This window comes from Lissotriton helveticus, chromosome 8, assembly GCF_964261635.1.
Source record: "Lissotriton helveticus chromosome 8, aLisHel1.1, whole genome shotgun sequence".
Lineage (NCBI taxonomy): Eukaryota > Metazoa > Chordata > Amphibia > Caudata > Salamandridae > Lissotriton > Lissotriton helveticus.
The window spans coordinates 1237956681-1237969332 of record NC_136069.1 but is presented as its reverse complement, the minus strand read 5'-3'; the positions used below and the strand labels follow the sequence as shown (position 1 = coordinate 1237969332).

General features: G+C 48.7%; 1 protein-coding gene across 1 annotated transcript in view; it reads left to right on the top strand.

The window, feature by feature from the left end:
• The window catches only part of LOC144773280 (cohesin subunit SA-2-like), a 550419-nt gene that overhangs the window by 500676 nt on the left and 37091 nt on the right, over positions 1–12652 (top strand). Inside the window, exons 28-29 of the mRNA XM_078658214.1 lie at positions 5303–5428; positions 6649–6845. Coding sequence (XP_078514340.1) covers positions 5303–5428; positions 6649–6845 — 323 coding nt within the window. The remainder of the gene's footprint in view (positions 1–5302; positions 5429–6648; positions 6846–12652) is intronic.

Here is a 12652-nt window from a genome sequence, read left to right as displayed (position 1 = left end):
CTCCACTCTGCCAGAAAAAATTGAACGCTTCCCCCCACCGGAGCGGGTAACGGACGAAGGGGCAGTAACCGCTCAGGGACGAGACCCAGCCGGGCCCTTGTTCGCGGTAGAGGACTGCTGTCCACCTCCACCCCTCTGACGTTTCTGGAAGGGCCTTCTGTACTGCTGCTGTTGTTGCTGCTGCTGCTGTTGCCCAGAAGACTGTCCCCTTCCTCTACCCTGTGACCCGAACCGTCGTTGGAACTGGCGGTAGGGTTTCTTCTCTTTGGGCTTCTCCAAGCCCACAGCCGTCAGGGTTTCCGCCTCAGCCTTCATCCTGGCCATTTCATCATCTGCGTGTTTCCCGAAGAGGGTATCGCCGGAAAACGGCAGATTTGCCACTCGTTGTTGTGCTTCAGGCTTGAGCGACGTCAGCCGGAGCCAAGCATGGCGTCTCTGATTGATACCATGGCAGTATCCATGCGCGGCCAACAGGGAGATATCCGCCGCGGCGCTGATGGCCTGGTTAGAAACCAGCATCCCTTCCTGGACGACCTCCATGAAATCCTCTCTCCGGTCGCGCGGAACGAGGTCCGCAAACCGTTCAATGGAGTCCCACAGTGCACGGTCGTATCGTCCCAACAACGCCGAGTCACTGGAGGCCTTCATCGTTGCGGAGGACGTCCCACACGCCTTCCGACCAGCAGAGTCAATCCAGCGGCTCTCCTTATCGGGAGGCACGGTGGAGGCAGGAGAGGTGGCATGGAGCTTCCGGGCCGCCGTCACAATCACCGAATCCGGTGCCGGGTCCTTTCGCAAGAAAGCCGGGTCCGACTCTGGAGCCCTGTATTTCTTGAGGAGCCTGGAAGGCGCAGCTTTCACCACCGCCGGCGTAAGGAAGAGTTGTTCCGCCGGCTCAAGCAGTCCTGGCACCAAAGGCAGTAGGGGGCGAGACAGATGTTTCTTATGCAATGTCTCAAAGATCACCAAAGTTGAGGGCGTAGGGGCCGTAACCTCGATCCCCAACTTCGCCGCCCTGCGCAGGAGAACCTCCTGGAACGTGCCAATGTCATCAATCGGGGACACCCTCGTCTCCGGTGAATCTGACAACGTAGGCGAGTAGGAACGGGTCCCAGAGGCAGACCGAGACCTGGACCTATGCCTCCTATGGCGATGCCTGGATCTCGAGGAGGATCCGCGTCCACTCCTCGACCTGTCCCTTCTCCCTGAGCGTGACCTCGATCTCTTCAGTCTGGGACGCTCCGCCGGCCTCCCCGGGTCAGACGTCTTGGGCTTAGGAGGAACCTTCGACTTAGGAGTCTTCTTCGGAGGTGTCGGAAGTCTGGGCATCGACACCGATCTCGGTGGAACCGGAGGAGGAGCCCCCGGCACTGGGGCCTGCGGTCCGGAAGGAAAAGCAGGTAGAGGAGGCAATGGAGGAGGAGTCAGAGCCCTCGGAGGAGGACCTCCAGGCAAAGGAGGAGGAGGTGTAATGGTCTTCTTAGGGGTATACACCTCGGAGTAAGCCGTTCCCGGCGAGCCACCATCCTGTCCTGACTGTGGGGAGCCCCCCACAGTCCTGGGCCTGTCTTTACGACCTCCTGACGTCGACGATCGGTGCTCAGACGTCGAGCGTGGTTCCTTTGACGGCGAGCGCCCCTTTGGCGTCGACCGTTTCACACTCCTCGGCGTCGACCGGCTTCTCCGCCTCGACGTCGACCCCGACCAGATGGACGAACCTCTGAATCTCGACGACGGGCGATGACGCCTCGACGGCGACCTCGACCGCCTCGACGACGACCTCTTCGATCGCCTCGACGTCGATCTCTTCGATCGCCTCGACGTCGATCTCTTCGATCGCCTCGACGTCGACCTCTTCGATCGCCTCGACGTCGACTTCTTCGGCGCCTGAGACCTCCTCCGTCTCGACGGCGACCTCGACGACGAGGATCCCCTCGACGACGACGAAGTCCGCGTCTTCGACGGTGAACGGCGGTGTCGCCTCGACGGCGAGCGCCGACGCCGGGCCCTCCGGTGCCGTCCACTCGACGGCGACGACGAGGAGATCGACACCGGGTTCGACGGCGGCCTGTAAACGTCCCTCGACGTCGACGGCCGACGTTTTCTCGACCCAGAGCCCTGGGGAGACTGGGAACTGGCCGTGGACCTTCCTCTCGACGTCGTGGTCATAGCAACTGAACCAGACGGAGACCTTGGACGTTTGCTGGACTTCCTGCCCCTGGGGAGCCCCCCAGAGGCCTCAGCATGGGCAGCAGAAGCCCCTCCAGACCCACCTTGAGCCTTCAGTCTTCTTTCTTCAAGCCCCTGAAGTCTGATTTTTCTCCTGTCCTTCAGGGTCCTGCCAGAGAAGCCTCTACAGATCACACACTCCTCTGGGATGTGGGAAGAGGGAAGGCAGAGGATACACACCTCATGAGGGTCTGACTTGGCCTTCTTCCTGGAGCACTCTGGGCATTTATCAAATAATGCAGGCATTATGGACAGCCAAAGAGAGCAGAAACCCAAGAAGAAAGGCACCAAAGTACTTTAAAAGTACACAAAAACGAAATTAGTGAAAAAACACCAACAAAACCCTTGAAAAGGGAGAGCTCAATGCTCCAGGGTCCTGCTTGCAGGAGCCGGAAAAAAGAACTGAAACTAAGTTGGACCTGCTATGCATTCTGGGATACTGGGAGAAGGTTCTGGAAGATTCTCTTAAAGGCACAGTATCCTGTTTTGAGCCACATAATGGAAGCCTATGGGGCTTGTCTGTCCAGGTTCTTCTCTCTATCATTCCTGAGGGATTTTGCTGGTAAAGCAAGGGAAATCTGTACAGGCTTTTGCTGTTTTGTGGATTTTATGGTGGAATTTCTAGTTGAAGTACTGGACAGTGTAGCCTTTTTAGGCTGCATTATCTGTCTTTAAATTCTCTCTTAAGTGTCTATGCTTTTCTGCATTTTTTGACACTATAAGAGATTATTTTTGATTGCTCCGGGGTCCACGCACATGGGCGGGACTATTCACTAGATTATGACTATACACAGAGATCCCCTTCTACAGAACCAGAATCTGTTTTGTGAACTGGATGGGTGCACCAAGCAAAGGTGTGAGGGCATCACCTAAAGTACATCCTTCTTGCTGGAGGGGCTGAGGGTTTGCCTAGTATCTAGAATCCTGCCTGCTGGGTGAGGAAATCAGAGTGTCAGGCCCTGTAGAAGGAGAGACTGTCCAGGATGTAAAGCCCAGCGCATTCCAGGCATGAAAAACACCCCAAAGAAGTTGGCTGTTAGTGGGAGCGAAACCAGGAGTGCAATCTTGTTGTGAAATGCACCAACCCTCCCAAGTAAGAGACAGCATCATGTCATCCTGCACCATGCTTCGTGTCTAAAAGGCTAGTGTTTCCAATGCTTGGCATCAAAGCTGACACAAGAGGAACTACCATCATTGCTGAGACTAAAATGATTCATTCGGAGGCTGAAGCGGGTCATCCTGTAGACCAGTAAGGCATTATTATGCTAAATATGCCACCCTTCCCCTTTGTTATAAAAGATCTAACAATGGTGACAGGATAGCTGGGATGCTGATTCAAGAATTCCCTCCTTTGAGAAAACATTCTACCTAGACAGATGTTCCCTATTGTACTTGCAACACCGCCGCAGAGGGTCATTCTTGAAAGTGTGTTTCCGCAACACACTCGTGCTCAGTGCTGTTGAATAGTGCCAGAACTGTGTGACGATATGCTGTTATATTATGTGCTATTATGCAACCTACTTATTATGTCCTAATGCTTCATTTGATGTTCCACTGTTTCACATTAATGTGGTAACTGCTGGCTCTTTCGGTTGCCAGGCAAGCCCTTATTATTCATATCACCAGTTGTGATGCATTTTATCATGCGGTTACAATATATGTTCTCCCCTTCTTTGTTTGTTATGCCCCAATGGATTTAAAGTTGCTCACATTCCTCATGTGTGCACTCTTTAGGCCTCTTCATGGTTGTTCTTTCTGCCTGCTTATCCTCCAGAAATGCTTTTCGTATCACAATATTATAGGTACGGTGGATGAGCAAGTTACATCCCTTCTCTGTTAACCCGTCCTACACAACATTTTACACAGACCAGCTAGTTCTATGGAGGCAAGCCTCTTTCATTCTCAGGGTAGTGACTCCCTTTCATCTTGGTCAGAGCATCTCTATTCCTACTTTTATTGCTCTGCCTCATCACTCTAAGGAGTAGGAGATCCATATGGGCTCTAAGCTTCTACATTGATCGTACCAAAGGGCAACAGGTGGACAATCCCCTGTTAACCGATTCTCTGGAGCAAAGAAAGGCAAGGCTGTGCAAAAAAAGACCATCTTCCTCTGGATCGTACTCAGCATTAATATCTGTTATGCACTCGCGCAAAAGCAGCTTGTGATGGTCTATAGGCTCATTCTACCAGAGCCAATGCTGCTACCACTGCGTCGATACACAGACATTCTGTCACATTTGTCAGGTTGCTACTTGGGTGTTGCTCCATATGTTCACTAGGCACTATGGTCTGGACAGCCAGGCCCACCTGTCCAATCGATCCTTGTGGACTTTTTAGTTTGAGACAATTTACAGTCCCACATCCTAAAAGGTACTGATCTGATATCTATTCAAAAGGGGAGGAATCTGTGGTTAGAAGTCTCTATCAGAAGAATAAGCCACTTACCTTCAGTAATGCACTTCTGGTAGAGACACTATAAAACACCAGATTCCTCACGGTCTCTCCTGCCTTGCTGTTCTGTGAACTGGACCTTTTCATATAATAAGTTCTATCTTAAAGATCTGCACACTGGTCATGATTGATTTGATTGGCTCTGCGTCTGCGGGCAGAGACCTGTCCGAAAGCAACTGATGTCAGCGCGCTTGGGTTGCTTCTATATAGGCCTACCGACCTTAATTCAGAGGTGGAACAATGTCAACATGGTAATACAGACAATTTTCCGAGTCCATCCGACACCTGGGGAATATTCAAAAGGTGAGGAACCTGTGGTTAGATTGAGTCTCTGCAGAGAAAGCATTACCGAAGGCAGGTAACTTGTTCAACAAGGTTGTGTTGTAGGCAGGTTGTGTAAAGGTGGGATTGGTGTACCCCCGCCCTTCTTGTCCTGTACTTTGATTGCCTAGTACAAAAAATTCAGATGAATGTTGGCACAAAGCACAATACACTTATGGATTGTATCAATAGATCTATGTATTGTACCAATTATGTTTTGTTTTTGGTGAGGTTTTTATGAGTAATGATGTTTGGCTTCCCCTAATTATTACTTTCTTTTATTTCATGATTGTGCTGATAGAGATGGGATTGAATTTGCATTTAGAAGAGTGGCTGCAGTGGAAGGAAATGCCCCTCCTAATTTGGCCTTTCTCCTGGTCATCAGTGAATTCTCCAACAAACTACTGAAACCTGACAAGAGACTAGTGTAAGTTAACTTTATTGTATGTGCTGCCGCCGTACTGTAAGGACGTCACCCATTCTATGCAGTGCCTATGGAAGAAACTTGTGGCTCTGTGTTCTGTGGTGAATAACTGTACTGGTGTTTGTCCTTTGTAGTTGATTGTAAGGTGGTGGTAGAGGGAAAAGAACAGTCTTACACTGTAGGTCAGAGCAGCAGAGCTCTGGTGAGGTTGCTGCAGGGTCAGAAAATGCTAAAGACAAACAACACAGTGGGAAATTGGTGATCTCTGGTTTCTCAGAATTGATGGACATAATATAGGGAAATGCGCCCTGCTGTGACACTGGCCTTTTCGAAGTTCCTTTTAAGTGATCTATCTGTGGTGGGGCCAGGCCAACACTTGGAAACTCTTCTGGTCTTCACTGTAGGATCGCGAGCAGGAAAGGAGCAGGACTGTCTCAGAAATTACCAGTCTAGTGAAAAGTGACTTTACAATCTAATTTATAAAACAAAGGACCCTCCTTCTCTCTTGAGGAGATCGATGAAGTAAGTAGATCCACTGTGTACTGAAGTTTGTGGTTGTCTCCCTCTGTCTGGATACACTCAATGAGGTTACGAAATCACCTGATGCCAGGGTCCAAATCCGAACAAGCAGGCAGTCCATGTTCTCTGTCCATGAACTGCTCTTGGTGGGGGATAGTAGTTTATGTGTGCTTCATGAAACTAGGGACTTTCCTAGAGCTGGAGTCCATTTATTATGCTCTTCTACAGATTGGTGTTGTATAGTGTGTGTAGATTTGGGGCAGCACAGGACTGTAGTCCATGGCTCCATCTCCATTACATTCAGAATGGTCACATCCCCTCATAGCCCTATCTTTGCTGATGAAAAGTAATCCAGAATACATTAGGTTGGTAGCAGCCTGAGACCCCACTGACCTTCCTGAAGGCAGGGGTCTAGTGACAGTTTGGTCCTTGTGGAGAGATGAGGTCCATATTTGCCAAAGGTAAGACAATCAGTTTAAGGGCCTCTAATGTCCTCTCATAAGGGCCACTCTTGCAGCTGCATGTAAATTTGCCTTTGTGACTCATGTGTTGTCTATACATGTATACATGACTCCATATCACCTGGAAAAAAGCTTTGGGAAATACCCCCCAAATTTTGAGCTTGGAGGTCTGGAAGTGGTTTTTAGACTTCATCTCAAAATGTTATTTTTTATTAAGTTTATGACCTTTGTAATTTTCTACAGCATTGGATACTTGCACAGATTTGTAACAGACCAGATGCTACTTCACAAAGGGCCAGAGTGGAGTCCACTGTTGCAATACAGAACTTCTCTGCTTGCCACTGAGGAGGAGGAGAGCTCATCGACAAGCAGTGTATTCTCCAAAGAGTGCCTCCCGAGCAGATCAAAGATATCTTCTCTGAAAAGAAGACCTTCTAATGGTATGTACGTCTTAGATTTGGGACTCGCCTTTCTGGCCCTTATTACAAGAAGACCAGTATTCCCGGTTGAACTCAGACACCAGAATGCAGTGGTAGCCATTCGCAGGGAGTCATAAATAGTGATCTGCTAACTAATATTCATTAAACAGATCATTCTGCGACCTCCTACAAGGAGGCATTTTGCAGTGCGACTTGTTAGTTTATAAGGCAAATTAGACAATTTACCAAAATCGATGTGCAGCTTTTGCCCACTATGTGTGACTTCTCTATACATACATCCAGTGGTGGCTGGTGACATTTGAAAGTGGTGGGGAGTAAGAGTTCGGGATGAGTGCCCTGTGGCAAGCAAGTTCGACTGTCATAAGGGGGTTTGGTGGGGGCTGGGGTTATCACCTCATGAAAATGTTTAAAAAGAGTAGACCAATGGTGCATTTTCAAGCAAATTTGAGAAAGCAAGAAGGTAATAAATAAATTCTGAACTTGTAGATATGGCATCAATAAAGAGATTTCATTTGATAATGATGTAGGTAACTGCTTATTCGGTCTAACCAGTGAACTTCATAACAGACTTTGAGATAACAATGCAGTGAGTGTCGCTCAGATATCTTTACTTATTGCAAATTCATTCATTACAAATTAAATCTACTGAGGAAATAGAAGTTATTGTGATTTGTCGGGTTGGACACAATGAGACAGCAAGCAATACATATTAAAAGGCAGTAAGGCACCCTACAAGGCACTTTATGTCTCATTCAGGGGATGAAGAAATATGATCACATCACCCCCATCCTCCTAGAACTCCCTTAGCTTCCCTTGCTGGTCTCCTACATCGTCAAACCCAGCTGCATCATTTACAAACATTCCAAATGATGGAGATGGTCTTCGTGATTTAGTGAGCCACCAAATCCATCATGACCTGCAGCCCCAGTGGCGTAACTAAACTTGACAGGGGCACTCTGCAAAGTACAAGGAGTGGCTCCACTCCAGACTCACTCAGGAGCTCAAACGCCTTTGTTGAAGGGTCCCCCTGGACCTCGGGCACCCCCTGCACTGCAATGGCTCTGGGGGCCTTTGTTACGTTACTGTAGCAGCACCTTTCTTATCTTGGGGGCAAGCTTGGGAGCACCACATGTTATAAATATGAGTGTAATAGACACGACAGACATAGTAAGGCGATAGAACACAGCTTTCCAAACTTTTGATGTTGGTGACACACCCTTTGGGACACGGTAACGCGAGGAAGCGCAGCGAGCGAGCCCGAACCACCTATGGTGGGTTCGGGCCCCACACACACAACCCCACCCCACACACAACCCCACACACACCACCCCACAGACACACCACCCCACAGACACACCACCCCACACACACACATCCCACACACACACACAACCCCACACACCCACACAACCCCACACACACACACACACACACAACCCCACACACACACACAACCCCCCACACACACAACCCCACACACACCCCACACACACACACACCCCACACACCCCCCCACACACACACAGAGACTTGAGGGGCACTGTTAAAGGGTACTAGTGAGGGAATCAGTGGCGGAGGTGGCCTTTCCCTCCTTCTGTCTCCCTCCATCTGTCTCCCTCCCTCCGACTGTCTCCCTCCCTCTGACTCCCTCCCTCCCTCCCTCTCTGTCTCAATCCCTCTCTGTCTCACTCCTTCTCTGTCTCCCTCCCTCTCTGTCTTCCTCCCTCTGTCTCACTCCCTCTCCCTCCGACTGGCTCCCTCCCTCTGTCTCCCTCCCTCCCTCTCTGTCTCACTCCCTCTGTCTCAATCCCTCTCTGTCTCCCTCCCTCCCTCTCTGTCTCTCTCCCTCCCTCTCTGTCTCCCTCCCTCTCTGTCTCACTCCCTCCCTCTCTGTCTCCCTCCCTCCCTCTCCCCCGACCAACATATTCTGTGGGTTCCATAAGGGTCTGTGACAAAGAGGAAAAAATTTTGCTTTCATGCTTAAATCGTTTTAATATTTTCCTGTATTGGTGGTGCCCAGGTGCGCAGCGCCCCTCCCCACTCCCTCCCCCGCACTCCTCCATGCCCATGGCTCACACGGGCATTATCCATTAAATTGAATTGTTTATGTTTTTGTTTTCGTAAGGTTACAAGCCGCAGCGTGCAGAATGATGTAAATGTGAAAGCTTCTATAGGGCTTCTTGGCAGCTTTTCTTTCCAATGCACCGCGATCCTGGGGCTGCCCCAGGCCAACCCCCTGGACCCAATAACCCACCGTATTCACCCATTGAAGGGCCCTTTGCCAAATGGACTATCCACAAATGAATCCCCCCCTACCCCTCTCCGTCGTGTGTGTCGGCCCGGGCTGAGACAGCTTCCGGGGGCACACACACGGCCGCACCCGAGCACTTCACAGGTCTTTAAAAGACCATTTAATGTGCTAATAAGGCTTTGTTGTATATTAGAGCCCCTGCAGCGCCACTCTGCCTGTTGCTGGAAGGCCCGTGGGGGTGATCTAAACAGCATACTAAAACTGGGACATTTGGATGTTTTATCCGGACGCTGTTGTAAAACCCGGACATTTCTCTACTTCAGCCCCCCTCGTCGTGTGTGGCAGCCAGGGACCACCCACAGCCGCACCCGAGCACTTCACAGGTCTTTAAAGACCTTGTGCTTGTTAATAGGGCTTTGTTGTTGCTTCGCCCCTTCTAAGAGTCCCTGCAGCTCGACTCTGCCGATGCGACACACCTACATATGGGTCGCGCCACAGTAATGTGTCGCGCCACATAGTTTGGAAAGCTGTAAGATAGACGGTGTATGCATGGAATATCCTAGCAGACAGAGTACAGTGGAAAGATCTCAAAGATTCCAGATACCATTGACAGGTTCCAGAAAATTTGAGGACTTGTGCTTTAGCTAGACAATCAATTTCATTCTTATTTTCTTTGATATTGTTGCACCATTGTTGATAATTGTGTTTTTGCAATCAACTGCATTTCGCCAATAAAATGTGATTTACAAAAAAGACAGTTGATAAGTGATGTGTGAGGAGACAAAGACAGCTTGTGAAGGTGCACAAACGGGCTGAAGAGCAATCTGTATGAAGGGGGCTGTGGCCCTATATATTGTCCTTAGTTAACTTTATAAACATTATGTAATGTAATGTATAGGCATTTATATAGCGCACTACTTACCCGTAGGGTCCCAAGGCGCTTCGACCGCTGCGAAACCCTTCCTGGCTTCCCTGAGAGATGGTCCCTTAATGGGTATCTCCAGGGTGAGACCAGGCATCCCCGGCGGTCTGGTGGGGCCGTTAGTGAAGATGAGGCAAGCTAATGCCCAGAGTTGCCGAGTGTGAACGCTGATCAGAGTGGGCACCGAGGCGAGAGAATTATCGAGTCCGCTGACCCTGGTCCAGAAACCTGCCGCACCGGGAATCGAACCCTGGTCCCGGGCCGTCCTCTGCTCTCGGGTCTGCCGCCTCTAACCAGTGAGCCACACTACTTCAATCAAATTCAAATATATATGTGCAGTTTGATTATTTGCTTCTAAATTGCACTTTTGCTACAGCAGATTTATGACTTTCTCATCATCTATTTAACTGTTCCCCACTCCCCAAGTCTGCAGAAATTTGAATGCATTTCTACATATTTTCACGTTATTTAGGTATTTGGAGTGCCTCTGCACTTGATCACACCTCTTGGAAAAACGAAGACTAGTAAATAAACTGGGTTCTGCTAAACCCAGTAACTAGCTGTGAATAAACTGATGTGGAGGAAAAGCCTATTGGTGTCAGTTGTATCTTGCATCTCGTTATTGGTGCATTATATGATGTAGGAGTTCCTGTGGGTTTCTATTTAAAGTGTAGAATGTTGAATGTTGCTGTCCTGAACAACCAACAAAAACCTGTAGTGCAACTGGTTCCATTAGTCAACAACGTGTAACTGGTCAAATAGAAACCGGAACTTCACTAATGTGTTCCAGAAACGAGGGTCCACTCGTGACTCTTTGGATAATCGGACTCAACCTGAGCAAGTTTAAATGTTGATTAAATATACCCATGTAGAGGAAACTTTGACATAAAACCACCCATTTCAGGTTTGCCTGTTAACTGAGCTGGATTCTGAAAGTGTGGTGATGTTGCATATATAAATATTGTAGCGTGTGCATTGCGGGAACGGAAATAACCATTTGCTTCAAACGCTCCTCAAGTGGCCGTCGTTGGGTTTGCAAACCCTGCCCTAAGGCATAAAACAAAGCTGTTTCAATGCACCCACTGTGTGAACTTGTGCAGCTCCTTCTCTGGCTGTCTCCAGTCCTCGCGCACTCCGCCTGGAGCTCCTGGAGTCGCCCTTCTGCCTGATGAGGGTGTTCGTGTAATGGTCCCAGCTTGCAGCGTTTATCGGGAAATGCCCCTCCTATGGAATTAGGTCTCTCAGAAACTCAGAGCCTGCGTCGAGCCTCGGGCTCATGGCGGTGAAGGAATCTGGGGGGAATCCGGGGGGCATATTATCAAGGACCGGTGTTAAAATTATCGCCGTTTTATCGGCAGGAAACTGCCGATAAAACGGCGATAATGGGTTTGATAATACGCCTTTGTTAATTGCCATAGAAGCCCATGTTAACACCAAAACATGGCCTTCTGTGGGAATTAACAAGGGCGTATTATCAAGCCCATTTATCGGCAATTTCCTGCCGATAAAACGGCAATAATTTTAACACCGGTCCTTGATAATATGCCCCCAAGTCCTCTCTTTTGCACCAAAGGCTCCATGTCAACCAACCTAGCTTTGATCTTCATGTCCCGGAGCTGCCTGCCTACCTTAATGCACACCGCGGTTCCGCAGAGGTGTATACTAATGTCGCCCACCAGCGCCAATTACACCAATAGTGATGGTGCTTTTATGTTGTTTGTATTAGTGGACAGCATGACAGCAGCACCCGGATTGGATGGAGCAGGCAGACACGGCGCCTCTTAAATAGACCAAGAGAATGTGTCTCTTTTCTCCCGGCCCAAAGCACACCGCAGATTGTGAGGAGACGAAGTACGCATGTCGGATCGGCCGTGGGAAACACAATGGCCAGACTGACATGCAAATTTCATTTCACTGCGATGTGCAGGGTGACTTCCAATCATTAAGTCATTGGGCGCAGTGATAGAAGTCACGGTTAAGACATAATTAAATGACTTAAAACTGCAAAACATATATATATGTATATATATATCTTGTAGGCGACGGCTGGCACGAAGGGGGGCAGCGCCTTGGCGCACCTCTAGACGGTCCGACCCTGCATATATATAACACGTCAATCTGATAAAGATTGTATAGGTTGTGTTTTTGCATTGTTCCAAAAGAGCATTCAAATAACCAGCAGACCACATTAGCCAGAACAAACCACATACAGAAACGCATCGTCAATAAATCAAATTGTCAGTTATTGTAGTGCTTCCAACCACATTTGTCACCAAAAGCACCAAACACAGACTTCCAACAGAACCCTTACGACACAGTTCTTATGAATCCAAAATAACAAAGCAGAGGTTAGCAATATGGTTGGCTATCACAGTGTTCCGAAAAGCACATTCAACAAGATAATCCGTACATAAACATCCAGCATACCACATTTGGCACAACATAATACACCCAGCACAGAATGGATATACAAAGCCAAAACCAAATAGTTTCCTTGTGTTTTCCAACAGCATAAGCCAACAAATTATGCCACACTGAAACACAACATAACCTATTACATGTTTGTTTATTCTGAGCACAAAAACACATTAGAATGTTTCTCATTCCAACTCGTAATACATAGTGCGCATACTA